The following is a 19,787-nucleotide window of genomic DNA, read 5'->3' as shown; positions in this document are numbered from 1 at the left end:
AAAGAATGAATTAAAAATATACATAAAACTTTGTTGCTAATGTCCCTCTTCCCAGAAGAAAGAGTTTAATTACTGACACACTTAAAGACCTACAGAGAAACAAACCTTGTGGAAATGGTCAGTGACAACTAATTATTACTTGGTCCATGGCCACCTTTATTGGGTCGGTCCCAGTTCTCAGTCAATGATTTTAAAACTAGCATAAAAGTTTGTGAAGACAATTCATCAGTAAAATGCTGTCCTGTCTCACTGTGATTATGCCAATTTTAGATGAATTGCTAGCAAAACCAACTAACTGAGCAGAAATACCTCATGAACAAGCCGGAGTACAATTAATTTTGACAAATACATTTCACAGCAGCATAAAGTTTTCCTATCTTCTGGCATGTTCTAATGTTTGCTTTCTCTACTGTACTGGATAGAGAGAAAAATGGCTTGGATAGAAACAAGGTACAGACCACAGCTGGTTCTGAGCAACTTCCTTGGATTGTAACACACAGGAAATTCACACCAATCAAATAGTACAAAGAAATGAACATCAACAAGAAGTCTTTCTGTCTCCTGTGAGTACTCACAAGGGGGAAAAAAAACTCACCATCAGCAATGAAGTGTTCAGGGACATGTAAGGTCACCTTTACCATCAGGGGGCATGTCAAGTGGCCTCCATATACCACAGTTAGGACACAGCTGCACACCGTGATTAAAGTGAGGGCAGTTCTATTCAAAGGGCTCCTGGGAGAACCTAGGAAACAAAGCAGTTGTTTTCAAAAGACTATTCTCAGCCATATCCTTTATTATACCTCAACACTGTCAGACTCTGCACAGCAGGGCTCAGATTTCGGCTCCTCTGTCACGATTTATTTTTCTTTTCCCATTCGCTTAGAACTCTAAACACTGCATTAAACATTATCCAAACCACTGTTATTCGAGAATTACTCATTGCCACAACACAGAGTGAAATATGGATTCAATCCACAATCTCAGAACGAAAACTTTTACACACATTTAAAAGTACTACTTTTACATTGGAAACGTTTAAATGATAAATGATTCCAAAACGGCATGCAAATAGATGATCGATATTAAAGCACAGTTCCTGTTCACACGAAATATTTCAAAAACATGTATTTTCCCCACAGTACAAAGTCACAGTGTAATTTCCCGACTGATCACTGCCAGAGGATTTAAACCAAAATAGGACATGAAGAGTTTCCAGTTCATGCATGGAAAAGGAGTATTTCATTGCAGCGACCGAATCAATAGGCTGTCAAGTCAACGACTTGCTTAAAATAGAGGTATTCTCAGATTAAAGGATCAAGCTAACTTTGTACACACTGTTTGTATTACATCAAGATATAATAGCCATTCATTTTTTAAAAAAGGATGCTCTGAAATTTAATGAAATCTGTGACATTACAAAATTAGATTATTGAGGTGGAAACGATTTGCTCGACCTTATTTACTGTATCTTATGTGTTTTGGAGCAAAGAAGAATGAGGAGAAATTTGGGTTTACAAGGTTAAGGCAGGCTTAGATATAAAAGAGAAGTAAATACTCTTCCCATTATCTGACATCAAAAGACAAAGGAATATCGATTTATCACTATGGGTAAGAGATGAAGGGAACATGTGAAGAAGGACATTTTTAGGCAGGCAGTGCTATGACCTGGAACTTGCTGTCCATTAGGGTGTCAGATGCAAAAACAATCCATGATCTGAAAAGAAAAATCATTTGGAAACAAAGCATATCTGGAGATTGTGCGACTTGAGTGGGGCTGGGGAACATAAATTGTGGCTTGAAGGTGAGCTAACAAACACTCGATGGGATGAATGCCCTCTTTCACTGCTGCAAATGACTGTACAGCTAAGGTTTTCCACTTTGTAGCCAAGTGTGGAGGCAGGCATGCTCACTGAAAAAATACATTGGATTAAGCTCTAATCGCTTGCTACCAATGGGCTTATTGGTGCATCACTATAGTTTTGCCTTGCCAGAAGTTTTGCTGGCCAATCAGAGAAGGCAGCTTCTGGGTCTGAGCGATCATTGCTAGAGGCGTCATCTTAGCTTCTAGGCCTAGAGAATCTAAAACCAAAAGGCAATTCCTTTTCTTCTGGGTCTCACTAGGAAAGCTGGGTTAAGGGAATTGGATAGAGGCCAGGAAACGGCTTTCAGTTATCACCCTCTTGCCTGCATCCCAGTCTCTCATTGGCTCAAGGCTGAGATAAATAGAGACAACCTAGGTAAACCTGAATCCCCACCTGGGAAATCAGTCTTTTTTTGTATGCTAGGAAGGTAGGTAAATGGGCTGGTTGCAAGTTGGCGTCTTTAAGTGACCATTAATTAACCATTTTAGCACCTTGAGTGCTGGCAAGTCAAAAAGGTTCCTACAGGACATTCTTGCACGGCACTTAATTGCTCAGGAGGCAAGATTGGGTGAGTATCTCTCAAGGTCAAATTCATTCCAACATTTTCCCTTCTCACTGCCTTCCTTGCCATCCCCTGGAGTGGGTGATGAAAATAAATCTGCCCAAGATCCTGGAATCAATGGCTAAAGAAGAATCCAAATCAGCTTATGCTATGAAACTTCTGTATTTAGAATCATTGACATGTGGAATTGATAGCAACTGAGTACAGTTGATTCTCAGTTAAAGCATTCAGAAGCAAATTGGATCAAGTTCTGATTGATCAGAGAGCAGTGAAGTATGGCTGTAATGCAGCAAGTGAATGAGAAATCTTTGTGTTGGTTTCTTAAATACAGCTTGGATGTTGGAGCAGGAGGAACAGTGATCACTCATTGTAGCTTAATTGTTGATATAAAATGTTGATATAAATGACTCTTAAACATAAATTGTTCCATGCATTGGAATCAGTTTATGACTTACAAGCCCTAAATGCCATAGCCATAATTTCTACAGTCTTGTCAGCTCCACTAATGTTTTATTGAATTGGTTTTATTTCACTGCTACATTTTATGTCAGGTATTGTGGGTCATGTAAGATGGTCATGTTTGAGTGCCTTTTGGTCGTGTTTTCTTTTCTACAAATCAATAATTCTCATTTCGGGGTCCACTTTGCCATTCCTTGTGCATGTCCACTTACTTTCTCTCAACTCCATTGGCTCAAACTTGTTAATCTTTCCGTCACCTCCAAGTAAGCACTATTCCTCTTTTTCTCTCCCTAGACCTTAGATTCCCTCAATCCTCTCATCCAATTTCAATTCATTTTTCCATATTTTTCAGTGTCTGGCTCCTGTTAGAGTGGACTTTGTTTTTTTTTCATTTTCTCCATTCCTTTGCAGGTGGATCATGTACCCTAGGAACATTGGACAGATACTTTGCAACAAGAACACCTTATTTTAAAGTCTGCGTGCATCAGATGAAGGGTCTTCAATTCAGTATATTTTAGAAACCATTTTCCTTATTCTGAGTTTATTTGCTTTTACACTTGCTGTCACACGCTGGTTGGCTTTACCTTTATCACTATTGTGCGTGGCTCTTTAAATTTCCGAATTTCTCTTCTCATGAACCCTACCTCCCACTATTTAATTTAAAGCACTCTCTGCAGCCCTAGTTACATGATTCATCACAACACTGATCACAGTCCAGGTTAGATGAAGGCTGACCCATTGACACAGTTCCCTCTATCTCCACTACTGGTAGCAGCATTCCATGAATTAAAATCCATTTCTCCCACATAGATGTTTCAGCTCTACATTCAACTCTTACCCTAACTACCTTCTTCTAAACTGATTGTGGCTCAGGTGGTAATCCAGAGTTGAATACCTTTGTTCTACTTTTTAATTCTAGTCTCCAGCTCCTCATGCTCCCTCAGAGGGTACCACACTCTTCACATTATATGGTCCTTGCTATGGAGAAGAACGTTTCCCCAAGCAAACTGTCATTTGTTTTAGCTCACCCCACTTCAATCAATGACCATCTATATCAAAGTACCAAGGCAATTTGTCCATCCTCCCTCCAGCTCTCATCCACACATGCTGTAAGGATGTTCAACTGATTTTAAAATTGTAAGGATGAAGGCTTCTCTATTCCTAACTGCAGGACTATCATGACTGTTTCATTTGCAATCAAACCTAATGCATGTTACTGTCTCCTGGAATGATGTAGGTAGTTTCTAGGTAGAGTTTTCCCTCTCCAATGACCAAACTTCAGATGCCAGCTTACCAACTGTGAGGTTCTTTGAGCTGCAGATACTGATTACAGGTGAAGCCATCATGGATCATACAGACGTCAACCAGGACCCACATGTTACAGCTGCAACACATCATCTGCCCTGATATTGCTACATTTTAAAATTTTAATTAATTGCACTTCAGGGTTAAATATCTCTGAATGATTATCTGCAGTTTTATCAAGCATATTAACTAGTAGGAGAAAGTGAGGACTGCAGAGTCGAAGAATGTGGTGCTGGAAAAGCACACAGCAGGTCAGGCAGAATCCGAGGAGCAGGAGAATCGACATTTCGAGCATTACAAGTTGGTGAGCCTTATGTCAGTAACAGGGAAATTATTGTAAAAAATTCTTGGGGATAGAACTTATTCATATTTGGGAAAATATGGACTTATTAGTGATAGGCTGCATGGCTTTGAGCATGGAAGGTCACGTCTCACAAACTTGATTACGTTTTTTGAGGAATTAACAAAGATGATTGAGGGCAAGGTGGTAGATGTTGTCTCTATGGATTTTAACAAGACCTTTTGCAAGGTTCCTCATGACAGGCTGTTACAAAAGATGAAGTCACATGGAATCCATCATGAGCTGATAAAATGGATGCAGAACTAGCTTAGCATAGAAGGAAGAGAATAGCAGTGGATTTTTTTTTTAATTTGGAGATCTGTCACCAGTAGTGTTCTGCAGGGATCAGTGCTGGGACCCATGATTTGGAGGTGCATTTTGGATGGCCTGATTAGTAAATTTGCAGATGACACAAAATTTGGGGGAGGTGGGAGTACTGAGGAGGATTGCCGGAGGATACAGCAGGATATAGGTAGGCTAGAGACCTGGCAGGAGAAATGGCAGATAGAATGTAATACAGAGGAATGTTAGTTGATGCATTTTGGGAGATTTAATGCCAAGAGAAATAAGTGAAAGAACCTCTTAGTAGCATCAACTTTCATAGGGGTTCAGGTATACAGATCCACAATATAAGTGCATCAGATGGTCAAGAAGGCATATGGCATGCTTGCCTTCATTGGTCAGAACACAGAGTATGAAAATCGGCAAGTCATGTTGCAGCTACATAGAACTTTAGTTAGGCCACAATTGGAATGTGGTGCACAGTTCTGGTCACCACATCACCAGAAGGATGTGAAGATTTTGAAGAGGGTACAGAAACAGTTTACCAGGATGTTGTCTGTTTTGGAGAGTATTAGCTATGAGGAAAGATTGGATAAACTTGGTTTGTTTTCACTTGAACTTGTAAGGTTTAGGGGCAACCTGACAGAAATTTACAGAATCATGACGTGTGAATAGATTGGATAGTCATTTATTTTGCCCAGAGTAAAAACGTCAATTACTAGGAGGCATAGGTTTAATGTAAAAGGGGACAAGTTTAAAGCAGATGAGAGAAGCAGGTTTTTTTAAAATGCAGAGAGTGGTAAAAATCTGGAATGTGCTGCCAGAAGACACAATAGCAACATATAAGACATATCTTGACAGATATATGAATACACAGGGAATAAAGGGATGCAAACCATGTAGTGGTAAAAGGGTTTTAGTTTAGAAATGCTTTGTGTGTTGTTGTAGTCTTGTTGGGCCGAAAGGCCTATTCCTGTGCTATGCTGTTCTTTGTTCTTTGTAAAACACATTCTTTTCAAACGATTTAAGTTCCATTTACCAACCCCCCACATTAAATAATGGGATGAAAATTGCTGACTAAATGTGTACACTTAATCACATTACACCGATACTTTCTCTACAAACATGAAACATCAATGTGAGTACATTACTGTGACATAACTGTATTGGGGAAAGGAATCAGGTTTCTTTTAAAATTAAAAAGAAACCAACAGCAGTTTGAACACAGCGATTCAAATAAGGATACCGTATTTAAAAGAGTCCAATATCTCTGACAGTGAGGCATTAAAAAATAAATCCACTTGTATCTTAATGCATTTTTAATCCTGCTTATCAGAAAAGGAAACCACTTAGATTGGATCAGCAAGACCTTATTGAACTGGGTTTGACTGAGGGCACCCACCCACTGCAATTGTTGGTATTTGTACAAATATAATCAAATTAAATCAGACCAATGCCAGACTCAAAGGCGTCTTGAATGTTTGCAGGCTACAGGATACAGTTATTAAACTGTGGGTCTCCAACGAGATGAGCTACATACCTTCATTGCATCCTCAGCAGAAAGAGCACATATGTAAAGGAAAGGAGAGAGTGTGTAAAATGGCATTTGCCTGTTGTTGCCCACTTTCTATTACACAAAGCAATAAAAACATTGTTTGCTAAATTCCTCTGAGGCAAGTGCTTGCCATCCCGTTTGCAAGGGAAAAAATAAGAATCAACTTGCAGACAAGTAGCAGCTATCAGCCAAAACAAAATTACAGTCGACAAGGAAACTTTAGAAGTACATTTTTGTTTCACTTCAGGGAAACGTGACAGCCAACATGGACACAACAAGTTTCGGAAAGATGCATCAAGATAATGAGAAAATAATGGCATTCTTGGTTGAGGGTGGGTGAGGGATAACTATGAGCAGAGATTCCTCTGTTCAATTGATGCCTTGTGATCTTTAACATCCACTTGGGAAGGCAGAGGGGCCTCAGTTAATTGTCTCATCTGAGCAACAGGATCCCTGATGTTCCGTCTTCTTAGATGCCAGCCTAGATTACATGCTCAAATCTCTGAGGTGGGAAATACTGGCTGAATTCCACTCCAAATCAAGTGGTACAGAGAACTATTGCAGTACCTCAGTTAGAACTCTGTTGCCATCAAATATTGCACTGAGATTGAAGTTGATAGAACTTGTTAGCCTGTTAGTTTCAGATACCTACTGCATGTCTCATTGACTGACATGGAAGACTGAGACTGGTTCCTTTTTGTTGCCTTCTTCTAGATGACAACACCAAGATTAACAACTGACCGAATGGGAAATCAGAGCAAAGAAAACTTGAAGCAAGCTGACATTAAGCTGTGACCTTTAACCATTCCGGAAGGCAGCAAGCTATGAGCTTTGGCTGGGATCTACCTCTCTTCTGGGCTTAATTCTACCTCAAATTATTGCTAATCGTTCTGTAACCTGGCAGCAAATCTCCTGAATTGCATCTGTTTGACTTGCATGTAACACGTCAATGTGGAATAATAGAGAGAACAGGAAGAAATGTGCAGAAGCCAGCAAAGATCTGGCTTCAGAGAAGGAAAACAAGAGGAGCAATTTTATTTGTGTTTGTGAGGATGCTAAATGGTTACACAGATAACATCTCACCTTTATTCTTTCCGTGATTTGAACAATCAGTTTTGTTTTACAGGAACAACCCCTGCTGACCATCTGGCCATTTTACTTTGAAAACCCTGGGATCTCAATTCTCTAGATTATAACCATTAAGCCATCCATGAAGTGCTAAATTACAAACAAGAGTTTACTATTTCTAATTTGTAAAGTCTAAACTCCACACAGTATCCAGACTAGTTGTTTTTATTCTTTTTCATTTTCCTCCTTTTATTTACTTCATTCCCATGAAGGCATCACTGGCTAGACCAGCATTTATTGCCCATCCCTAATTGCCCAGCGGAGGGCAGTAAAGAGGCAACCGCATTGCTTTGGGTCTGGAGTCACATGTAGGTCAGACCAGGTAAGGATGGCAGTTTCCTTCTCTAAAGGAGATTAGTGAACCAGATGGGTTTTTCCAACAGCCAGTTCATAGTCAGCATTAAACTTGTAATAAGATCAGCCATCTGGACCTCACAGAATATGAGTTCCCTGAGGGCCATAGTCATCAGTAGACTCTTAATTATGGAATTCAAATTCCACCATCTGCCATGGTTGGATTTGAACCCAGGTCCACCGAAATGTGACCTGGGTCTTCAGATTAACCATTCAGTTTTAATACCACTTGGCCATTCCTCTGCCAAACAGTGATGTTTATAATGTAAACCACAATCACTGGGCAAGAATTGTTGTTATAAAAAGGTTTTTTATGATGCATTCTACATTTCCAACAACTTTAGTGCTTGGCCTTCAGCTGCAAGAATGATCTGGCAAGCAACTGCTCTGCGAATTGTCTCTCAAACAGCAATTGAAACAAAGCTGTTTTAAAAAAGGTAGCTGCTGAGAAATCATAAAATGCTACTCCAAATTGGAAAGACAGTTAGCACCTAAAAGGGTTAACGTTACAAGATCAGCTTTATATCCATCAGGATATAAAGGACTGATCCTGGGAGAAGCTAACCAATGTCATATCAGTTTGCCATGTAATCGCTGTTATATCTTGCTTTGATCCTGGATGTCTCATAGGAAGCGATAATGTATCTAATGTTACTATCTATTAAATAATAAGAAAAAAGTTTGCTGCTTAACTAAGACAAAGTCTGCCTTCTGTCAAAATGATCAGTTGGCATCCTCACCTATGTTGAATCAATAATACCAGCAAGAAGAAGGCAATAAAGTCAAGATGTTTGAGATAGTTTCTGACAGAAGAACTAATATTTATAAATGTTGGCATCGGCAACATACAACATTTTCAGGGATTGGCACCTGAAGGTTAACTTACCTGTCCTTTTCAATCTGGTGAACAGCAGTGCAGTTAGCCTAAATGATAATTTAGGTTTATGAAAGACACAATGATACACGAAGAAACAGAGGAAAAGAAATCTCTAAGCAGAAAATAATAAGTAACTTAATAGCACACTGAACTGTCAGCCTCTGCACAAACAGCAGAGAACAATAAGTAAGCTGCAGCAGCTACAGCAATTCTAAGTTCCTCAATAATCACTCAAGTCAGCACAGAACAGATAAAATTATTTAAAAATCTGGTAATGACCCAACAGAGATTAACTAAAGGCACAAAGAGAAAGTAAAATCATATTCTGAGGAGATGAAAGTAAATTTCAGACCCCCAATGCAAGTAAGATCCCTTAGTGGAATGTTAAAATAATTGTAAAAATACATTTATCACATATATTCAACTTTAACTCCCCAGATAGCTGACCGAGTCATTTAACTTAAGTCACACACTTTCTTGGAAATGGTATTTTAGCTTGATGAACTTCCAACATTAGTTTAAAAGACAAAATTTGAAAACCAAAATCTATTTACCTCAAATTTAGAATACAAATTCTCAAAGATTAATGGTATGTTACTATGATACATTGTACAATCATGGATGCTTTCACAAGAATTCCTGAAATAGTGCCTGGATAGAAAATTATGGCAAAAATCGAAGTGAAAACATTAATCCATTTTTATTTTACAAGATTTGGGTTACTTAATGAAATACAACCAGATCAAAGTTCAATTTTAATATCACAAATACTTAAAAAAATAACGAATAGTTTGGGAATACAACCAGATATGTCTTTGGCTTATTGTCCACAATCTCAGGGAATACTGGAAAGGTGCTATCCAACTTTAAAGACCATGATTGGAGCTAACTGTTAACAATGTTCAAAGTGATTGGGAAGAAGGAATTGCCTTCTTATTGTTTAGCATTAAGAATACCCCTAATGAGACCACAGGATTCAGTAATTTATGACTGAAACACAGACATGTGGTAAAAGGTCCCCTTGAATTAATAAAGGAGAGGTTTATAAACAAAATCTCAGCAAGAATGCTGCAAACCTCTGTGTCAGGTTTCAAAGAAAAACTAGCCAAAATGTGACAGCCGACCAAGAGGTGCTCAACAGATAATGAAAATTAGAGTGGATTCAAAGCTCAAAGCGTAGAATTTTGTTTCTGTTAAGTATTAGTGTTGACGCTGGTCTCTGGAGAACCAATAAAATACAAGTTCACTGAACCTTATCAAATCATAAACAAACTCGATGATGTGAATTATACATTTAGGGCTCCCGAGAGGAGGTAAAAAAAGATCAGTGGCATCATATTAATTTGTGGAACAAATGCTATGGAAGGGATGATAGTCAGGGTAGATGTCTATTTATAGTGTTGAAAGAAACAGGTAGTCAAATAAAAATATCAGATCTACTCAAGAATTAATTAGAAATTGTAAATTCAAAATTGACTCTCCAGTAACCAGATAGGATATTGCAGACATTCTTAAAGTTTTGATGGAGTATTACAATATTTTCCAGCTAAATACCCTCAAATTTCTGCAGCCACTGTTTGTGTATGCCAATTGGTTTAAGGTGCCACACCTAGCACTGAGTTCTAGTTTCACAAGTCACTGACAAGCATGACTTCTGAAAGTCCACACAGAAAATAACAAAAATAGAGGGAATTCAGTCTTTGAGCGCTGTGAATGTTTTGTTTTTGAAGAGAGAATCAGAATGTTATCTGGAATAGTGAGCTAAAGAAAGCCTTTCCAAGAAATCATGTGATCTAAGATAAATGACAAAATAACTAGCTGCTAAGATAATTGCTGCTTCTACTACAGTTTATTCTACCAGAGAACTGCATGGCCAAGAGCCACAATCAGGTTGAACTCACAAGAAAGATTCATTCCATCAAGACAGTTTAGTATGTAGAAGTCAAAACTAAAAATATCTTAAGCTGTTATGGAAAATCTAAAGTAAGTAAAGTCAAAGAAAATGTAATAAACTTAATGGAGTTTTCAGATTTCCTAATTAGTGGGGTCAGTCTCTACGGCCATATCCTCATACCCACTGACTACACAGTCCATTTGACCGGGAACTCGATGGGGAAACACACGTATTAGTGAGATTCTGCCATTACATCCTGCAGGTCATTAACATCCCAGGTCAGAGTTTTGATTATGTTACGGTCTCCTTTCGATTCACAAGACCAAACCCAGACTGCGTGACCATTTTGCAGAACACCTCTATTCTGGCTGGAGGAATGATCCGAACCTCCCAGCTGCTTACCATTTTAATCAAACTCCTTGCTCCCATCCAAATATTTCTATCTTAGGTCTACTGCAACGTTCCAATGAAACATTATACAAATTCGAGGAACAATATCTCATTTTCCACTTCAGCACAAGATTGAATTCAACAACTTCAGAAATCCATCGTTATTCTCTCCATTTCTCTTCCAATCTCTTCCATTCCTCCCTCACAGCTGTGTTGTGTTTGTATCTTGTTTACTTTGTACTTAGTTGAAATATTCTTCCTCTCACACCTCAATTTATTCCTTTTCTCAATTTTTTAATTTCATTCTTCACTATTAATAACTCCCTTCATCTTTAGTACTGGCCCCTATACCACCATCCCTCTTGTTCCTCCCCCTCTTTCCAACACTTGCTACTTCTGAAGAAGTCATACCAGACTCAAAATGTTAGCTCTGTTACTCTCTCAACAGGTGCTGCCAAAGCCGCTACGTTTCTCCAGCATTCTTTGTTTGTTTCAGATTTCCAACATCCACTGTATTTTGGCTTTTTTTTTAGATTAGATTACTCACAGTGTGGGAACATGCCCTTCGGCCCAACAAGTCCACACTGACGCATAACCCACCCAGACCCATTCCCCTACATTTACCCCTACCCCAAACACTATGGGCAATTTAGCATGGCCAATTCACCTAACCTGCACATTTTTGGAGTGTGGGAGGAAACCGGAGCAAACCCACGCAGACACGGGGAGAATGTGCAAACTCTACACACGCTCCTTGGATGCTGCCTGAACTGCTGTGCTCTTCCAGCACCACTAATCCAGAATCTGGTTTCCAGCATCTGCAGTCATTGTTTTTACCTTGTTGATTTTAACCCTACTGCAAATCCTCTTGCAAGGATGCCTGCCTTGAAGAAGTTTTCCTCCTCTCTCTACAAGAATCTCAGGGAGGCCCTCTCCCACTGCAACTCCCAGGTCATGCCCTGAAGCTCTTCAACCATGTCGTGAAACAAACTCGCATCTTCTACCTCGGAACACTTCAACCCCAGGGCATCAATGTGGATTTCAACAGTTTCCTCATTTCCCCTTCCCCCACCTCACCCTACCTCTAAACTTCCAGCTCAGCACTGTCCCCATGACTTGTCCGGACTTGTCCTACCTGCCTATCTCCATTTCCACCTATCCACTCCACCCTCTCCTCCCTGACCTATCACCTTCATCCCCTCCCCCACCCTCCTCTACCTTATCTCTCCACGTTCCAGGCTCACTGCCTTTATTCCTGATGAAGGGCTTTTGCCCGAAACGTCGATTTCGAAGCTCCTTGCCTGAACTGCTGTGCTCTTCCAGCACCACTAATCCAAACTCTATACAGACAGTCGCCTGAGGCGGGAATTGAACCCAGGTCTCTGGTGCTGTGAGACAGCAGTGCTAACCACTGTGCCACCGTGCTGCCCACCAGGTTCTTTAGCTGTTTTTGGTTGCAACTCTGGCCACAAACATCACGGCCTAACAGTCAAGACAGCCGGGCTGGGAATAAGGTGTGCAACTGAAAGTGTACAAATTGAGGTCAGAAGCATAAGGGGAGATGGACCTCAAAGCCCAGATTTAAATTCAATTGGTACATTTAGAATATGAAGTGAGCTTCAGTAATAGTAACCATGAAGCTATTGTTGACTGTCATGAAAGAAATCTGGTTTACTCATACGCTTGAAGGAAGGAAATGTGTCGTCTCTTCCTAATCTAGGATGGATGTAGCTTCAAATCCATGTATATGATCCCTTAAATGACCTCTGGAAAGGCCTGATAAGTCAGTCAATTCAAGGGCAGTTAGGGATAGACAATAAATGTTGACCTCATTGGAGCCAACCACACCTCATGAATTAATAAAAAGTAATTGAGATGTCACCATCAGAGGAAGAGAGTTTGGAAGTTTGGTGAAATTGTAAGATGACAGGGAACAAACGAAGTCGCATTTTCAGCAACAAACGAAGTTGTGCCTATTAATGGGGCAATGCATCTTGATCTATTCGTGCAATTCTGAATTCTTCTTCCAGATTCATCTTTTTTTGTACTCAAAAGGTTTATTGCTGAGGACTATAATTGTTCAGGGACAAAGTTAATTATAAAAGTTCTCAGTTTGGCAGAACAAGCTAATTAGGTCACCAGTGTTTCTTTTTCCAGAGAAACTAATTATTTCATTTGTGTGCAACCAAATAGAAACAAATTAATTAATTACTGCTGTGGAAGACAATTAACAACAAGTGCATGCACACTTCCCATTTAAACAATGATGTCGAACATGGAAGCAGTCTAAGAGTCCAAACAGCAAGGGCAGGAGCATGGAATGACAAAATCAGCTTGGAGTAGTTCATCTCTTCCATGAGCCATTTCTTCCGAGATGCTCATTGTTTTTGGCCATACTCGTTAAATGTTAAATATTGGTTTCTATTCCCTGTACAGAGACCTCCAGACCCAAATTTAATGATCACTCATGTTCCAAAACCCAGAAACTCCCTTATTGCTGCTGGTCCTCTCAACATTGTCATATCTGCTTCATCCTCCTGCATAATTCTATGAGAGGATGCAACCCCACATCTACGAACATGTGGGACATGTCTTTCCTGACCAGAGGCCTCTTTTCTGAAAAAGCTTTGCTGAATTTTTCTCATTGGCTCTTTAGGATTTTCATGGCCTATCTTTCGGTTTTGCATCCTCACTAACTGATTTATAAGGTGATGCAACCACGCAACAACAACACTTCTGTCTTTGAGTTGGCATATCAGGTACTGATGCAAATGCAGGATTAGAAGAATTCAGCAATATTCTCAATAATTATCAAACCTTAGTCAAAAGAAAAGGTGCAAAACATATGGAAGGCATTAACCTTCCAGACACCAGCACATATAAATTAGTAAAACAGAAGATGCAAGTTACTCCTTTGATGACTGGTGTTCTCTATTGTTCTTCCCACTTGCAGTCTCCATCTTTCTAGCACATTTTCAGCCTTCTTTTTAACCCTTGTAGACTCTCTCTCCCTCCCTTGCCATCTCCCCAGATCTCATTAAAACCTCTTGCTTCTGCACTGTCGTTACTGTCCATCATTCTCTCCCCAACTCCATTCTTGTATTCATCATCTGGCCCACTTCTCTTGGAGACTCCCTATCACCCCATTCCCCTCTTCTACCTTCCTCATTCCTGGTAAACAAAAAGGATACAAGGTCCCAGTGAAAGGCTCAGAGTCTGTCAAAGTGCATAATCCCTGGCAAAAGCCGTGGCCCGCGGCTTGTTCAGCAAAGGCGTATGTACCCATCAAAGCCCAGGCCAAAAGCCCAGGTTTGGCCTTGGAGATGGTCTTCAATGACTCCCTCACTAACACAACTTGCTTCCCTGGATGCTCACTGCTCCTCAAATCACAGGTTGGTTCTCTTCCCTATTTAGTGCTGATGCATTCATTAATGAGCTTATCAGCAGCAAATACTGTACAGAGAGGAATTTAGCCTTGATTGGAGAGGAAACTCCTCACCATTTCTTTTTGCCATTTCTAATAACGGGGACCACTATTCTCCAATTCACACTGCAATTCATTTCTCTTGAGGAATGTTCTGGAGTCTTTCGGGGCAGATTCAATCTCCATTGCAATTATCTTGAGTACTGATGACCTCAAGAACCTCATTCCAAAACTCTACTTCAGAATTTCCTTTCAATCTATCTAGACCTCCCAAAAGTTCTGTCTTATTCCTTTTAAAAAAAAATCATTCATTCATTCACATGCTCACTCACAGGATCTGGGTGATACTGGCTCAGCCAGCATTTATTGAAGGTGGTGATGGGGAGGTGTCTCATTGAATGACTGCAATCCATGTGGCACAGGGACACTCACATGAAGGATTCTACTTCTCAATCTTTCCCCTCACCTGAGGTGTGATGACTCTTTGGTTGAAACACCACCAGTGAGCACCCTTTAATAATGAGTGTGCAGCCCTATGATCTGGTAAGACTATAGTGACTTTATCTTTTCAGGAGCAAGTTTCATTGATAAGTCAAACCTGTATCAAGCTCTGGGTTTTATTTAACCTAAACTCGACATTACAAAATATTAACCAGATCGCCACCTGCTTTCAGTAGGCATCCTCCACTCTCCTGAAAATTTGGAAGTTAAAAGAACTGCAGGGGTAACAAGCGTGAATACTATATTTCCTTATTTTTCTGTTTTTTGATTGTAGATTGAAATGGGAAAAGGACGGTTTGAAAAACCAAGGATTGTGGAAAGGCTTATAGTACTTCTTTATTAGTAGATTATTGACACTCATTGTAAGTGCTGTTTACAATGCTGTTTGTTAATGCAGCGGCAGGAGGTTTAGCTACAGATGAGCTAAGGTTCAGCTGGCAACAAGTAGCTAATTGGTCTGAATAATGGCGACCAGTTGTCATCACACCTCAGGTGAGGGGAAAGATTGAGAAGTAGAATCCTTCATGTGAGTATCCCTGCATCACATGGATCACAGACATTCAAGGCAACACCTCACCATCACCACTTTCAGTAAATGCTGGCCTAGCCAGTAATGCCTTCTGCCTGTCAACAACTCTGTGATTGGCTCCCAGAAGTTGAACAGCTTGTGAGTGTGAATGTTTCATCAGAAGTCATCAAGCCTCCAGAAGGGAAAATGATGTTCTTTCTTCTGCAATAGGAAACACCTCAAGCCCAAATGAACTCAGTGTATTTTCCTTTTCCAGTTGCTTTAAATTGCAGCTTTTAATGAGTAAGTCAGAGACTTTCTAAGCTCCGTGCCTCCTTTGTGGAAGTGCAGTTATATGAAGGAGGAAGATTAAGAAGCAGCAAGACCTGACAAGCCAAAAGGATTATCATAGTGGACTGGCCCCAAAGATCTGCTTTCCCAGTTTTTTCCTCCACCCATAACACCCATTTTCTTTTTCTGTACATCTGTATGCGTGTATAGCAGAACGTCAGGGATCAGTTTAGCTCAGTTGGTTTGTGAAGCAGTGTGATACCTATCAGTATAGGTTCAATTCCTATCACCAGCTGAGATTGCCATGTAGGACTCACTTTTTAACCTCTTCCTCTTGCCTGATATGTGGTCATGGTCCTCACAGTAAATTGCCACCAATTGTGTCTCTCTAATGACAGAGCAGCCCTGTGGTCTGTGAAGACTATGGCAAATTGACTTGATAACAGAAATTTATAAGGGGTTTAGAGTTATTTGTCAACAGTTCATAATGGTTTACCATATGTAAGACCCACTTATTTGCAGTAAATACTAACTTGTTAAGTATAGAAACCTGGTCTGTTAACCTAGGTCTGAAAGTCAGGTAAATTGGGGAAATGTGCACACTTTTATAAAGTCTTTAAATTTTGTGACAACCTGGACAATAATAAAGCTTGATTTCCAGTGTATTACCCTGGTGAGATGTGACATGGGGCAGTTGGCAGAGAAAATGCTCCTGCAACCCAAGGGATAGCATCCGGTCATTATTTTGATCCTCCCCTCCCATCCACACTGACCCACTGAACTTGCATAAATGAAATTTCTATTCACGTTCATACTCATATCAATCTGCTGCATGTTACTTGGTGTCACTTAAGTGAGAGTGAAGACAGTCAATCATTCAAAAGCGTTTTCATAAGCAGTGAAGTGCAAAATAACAATCAAGACTGTACATTGATATTTTCGCTCAAAAATGGAGAGTCACAGAAGGTGAGAGGATTACATCTAGACCAATAGCACAGAGCTTTGCAGATCAGGGAGCATTCTGCTCACTTGGAGACCGGAGGAATAATGTACTCTTTTCTGATTTCCACCCAGTTAAATCCTGCTGTGATTCAAACAGTGAAAGATACCACTGATTTGTTTGGTGCAGTTAGCCTGTGAGTGAGCACAGTGTCAGCCTTGACTTCAGCTGTGTCATCACCCAGAGTTAAATAGTGACCCTGACAGATTGTGGGCAGAAATGGAGCAGCAATCATCTTTAGAATGGATTTGGTAAAGATTGGGTGACAAACACTCATCTATTATTGAAATCAAAATAGTTTTAGACCAGTTTTCCTGAATCATTTGCTGCTTTATTGAATTTATCTTCATCCTGTCGAAGCTAATCAGTAGCTGTTTCCTTTTATATAGGTTACCAACTCTTCAGAAGAGCCTTTAGAAATTAAAGACATTCCCAAGACAAAGTTGTGAAGGACTCAGGAAACAAATCACAGGGTATTCAGAAAATGTATTTGAACATTTTTCTTTACCAGTTATAATGTTATTGATATTTGGTATGATAACTTAGCAGGACCAGCAGTAACATCGTCAGTCACACCCTTATGATGACTTGGAGCTTATATTTTCATGAGGTGATCATATACTCCCTACAGTGTAGAAACAGGCCATTCAGCCCATCAAATCTGCACCGACTCTCCGAAGAGCATCCCACCCCGACCCACCTTCCCCATCCTACTGCATTTCCCAAGGCTAATCCACTCAGCCTGCACATTCATGGACAGTATGAGAAATTTTGTTGGGCCAATCCACCTGACCTGCACATCTTTGGACTGTGGGAGGAAACCGGAACACCTGGAGGAAACCCACGCAGGCACAGGTAGAACTTACAACTCCACGCAGATAGTCAACCGAGGGTGAAATCGAACCCGGGTCCCTGGTGATATGAGGCAACAGTGCTAACCATTGAGACACTGTGCTACCAGATGAGTGTCACTGATTTAGTCAGCATGTATTGCTCATCCGTAATTGCCCCGAGGTCCATTAAGAGTCAAAACGTTGCTGTAAGAGTTACATGTAGAAGGTGGAAGCAAGATGACAGATTTGCTTCTGCAAAAGGATATTAGTAAACCAGATGAGTTTTCATAACAATTAACAATGGCTTCATGCTCCACATTATTACTGATTTTTACTGAATACAAATTCACCATGTATGTCAGTTTGCTCGCTGAGCTGTAAAGTTCACTTTCAGACATTTCGTCACCACACTAGGTAACATCATCAGTGAGCCTCCGGAAGAAGCACGGTGTTAGTGGCCCCCTTTCTATTTATGTGCTTAGGTTTCCTTGGGTTGGTGATATCATTATTTGTGATGATGTCAGTTCCTGTGGTGATGTTATTTCCTGTTCTTTTTCTCAGGGGGTGCTAAATTGGGTCCAAGTTGATAGATTTCCAGTTGGAATGCCATGCTTCCAGGAATTCTCATGCATGTCTCTGTTTAGCTTACCCTAGGATGGATGTGCTGTCTCAGTTGATATGGTGTCCTTTCTCATCCATATATAAGGACACGAGTGAGAGAGGGTCATGTCTTTTTGTGGTTAGTTCATGTTCCTATATCCTGGTAGCTAGTTTTCTGCCTGTTTGTCCAATGTAGTGTTTGTTACAATTCTTGCAAGGTATTTTGTAAGTGACATTAGTTTTGCTTGTTGTCTGTAAGGGGTCGTTGAAGTTCATTAGCTGCTGTTTTAGTGTGTTGGTGGGTTTGTGGGCTACCATGATGCCAAGAAGTCTGAGTAGTCTGGCAGTCATTTCTGAGCTGTCTTTGATGTAGGGGAGTGTGACTGAGGTTTTTGGATGCATTTTGTCTGCTTATTTGGGTTTGTTGCTGAGAAATTGGCAGACTGTGTTCATTTGAACACAAGTCCATTGAACATTAGCCTAAATTTTTCCCTGGGTTACTAGTCCATAACACTACCGCTACATCATCGGTCCACCTTAAACTATGTTGCCCTGTTACTGGCACAAAACACTGGAACCCTCTTCCTAACAGCATTGTGGATGTGTTTACCTCCCTATGGACTGCAATGCTTCAAGAAAACTGCTTCACACCACCTCTCAAGGACTATTAGGAACAGACAATGAATACTGACCTAACCAATTTGGACCAGGTTCTCTGAGCAAACGAACAAAAGACACAGGGAAAATGATATTTAATTAAGTACAAAATTTATCCAATTAAAGAATCACTTTCCGTTTTGAATGAGAAATCAGTATAACATGGCAATGGACAGGTCAAGTGGTCAGACTACATCCTGAAACCTCGAGATATAACTGAACCTTTGAGATATTTAAATCTCAGTAGGTACAATTCCTCTCTACTGGGTTTCACAACCGACAAAGGTTGCTGATCCTTAAGTAGCCATTACAGTTTATATTTCACATTGGAGCATAATGCTCACATCAACCTTTAACATCAAAAACTGAGCGTGAGGAATAATCACAAATGTACATTGCAAAAGTAGGCCATTTGGTCCATCATGCCTCTGCTGGCTCTTTGAAAGAGCTCCCAGTTCATGCCATGCCTCTGTTTCATCCCCTTGAAAAAGTTTCAGTTTTAAGTACAACTCCCTTTTGATAGGTTATTGCTGAATGTGCTTACACAATACACTTACTTCCCAACAATAGGATCTGGCCATCACTGCTAAAGGCAGCATTTATTGGTCCACATCCACAATCTCTATCCAGATAATAAGAGAATCCCCTTTCAGCCATCAATTTTTTGCTAAATGTTTAAATTCTGTGACTCCTGGTCACTGGGAACAGTTTTTTTTTGGAAAAAAAACATTCATTCCCATGATGTTGGTGTTGTTAGCTAGACCAGCATTTATAGCACATCCTTAATTGCCCAGAAGGGAGTTAAGAATCAACCACATTGTTATTGGTCTGGAGTCACATGTATGGCAGGAAGGCAGGTTCTTTCACCCAAACGGCAGGAATGAGCCAAGTGGATTTTTTTTAGCAACCATTTCATGGTCAGCATTAAGCTTGTAGTGATTGTAACGAGCTGCACGTAATAGAAT

General features: G+C 40.1%; 1 protein-coding gene across 1 annotated transcript in view; it reads right to left on the bottom strand.

Annotated features, from left to right (window-relative positions):
• LOC122564758 (astrotactin-2-like) overlaps positions 1-19,787 on the bottom strand; it is a 1,559,828-nt gene that overhangs the window by 927,548 nt on the left and 612,493 nt on the right. The window contains exon 7 of the mRNA XM_043719930.1: positions 596-742. Coding sequence (XP_043575865.1) covers positions 596-742 — 147 coding nt within the window. The remainder of the gene's footprint in view (positions 1-595; positions 743-19,787) is intronic.

This window comes from Chiloscyllium plagiosum, chromosome 30, assembly GCF_004010195.1.
Source record: "Chiloscyllium plagiosum isolate BGI_BamShark_2017 chromosome 30, ASM401019v2, whole genome shotgun sequence".
In the NCBI taxonomy this organism is placed as follows: Eukaryota; Metazoa; Chordata; class Chondrichthyes; order Orectolobiformes; family Hemiscylliidae; genus Chiloscyllium; species Chiloscyllium plagiosum.
Note: the sequence above shows the minus strand (reverse complement) of the source record. Positions and strands in the feature narration are given on the sequence as shown.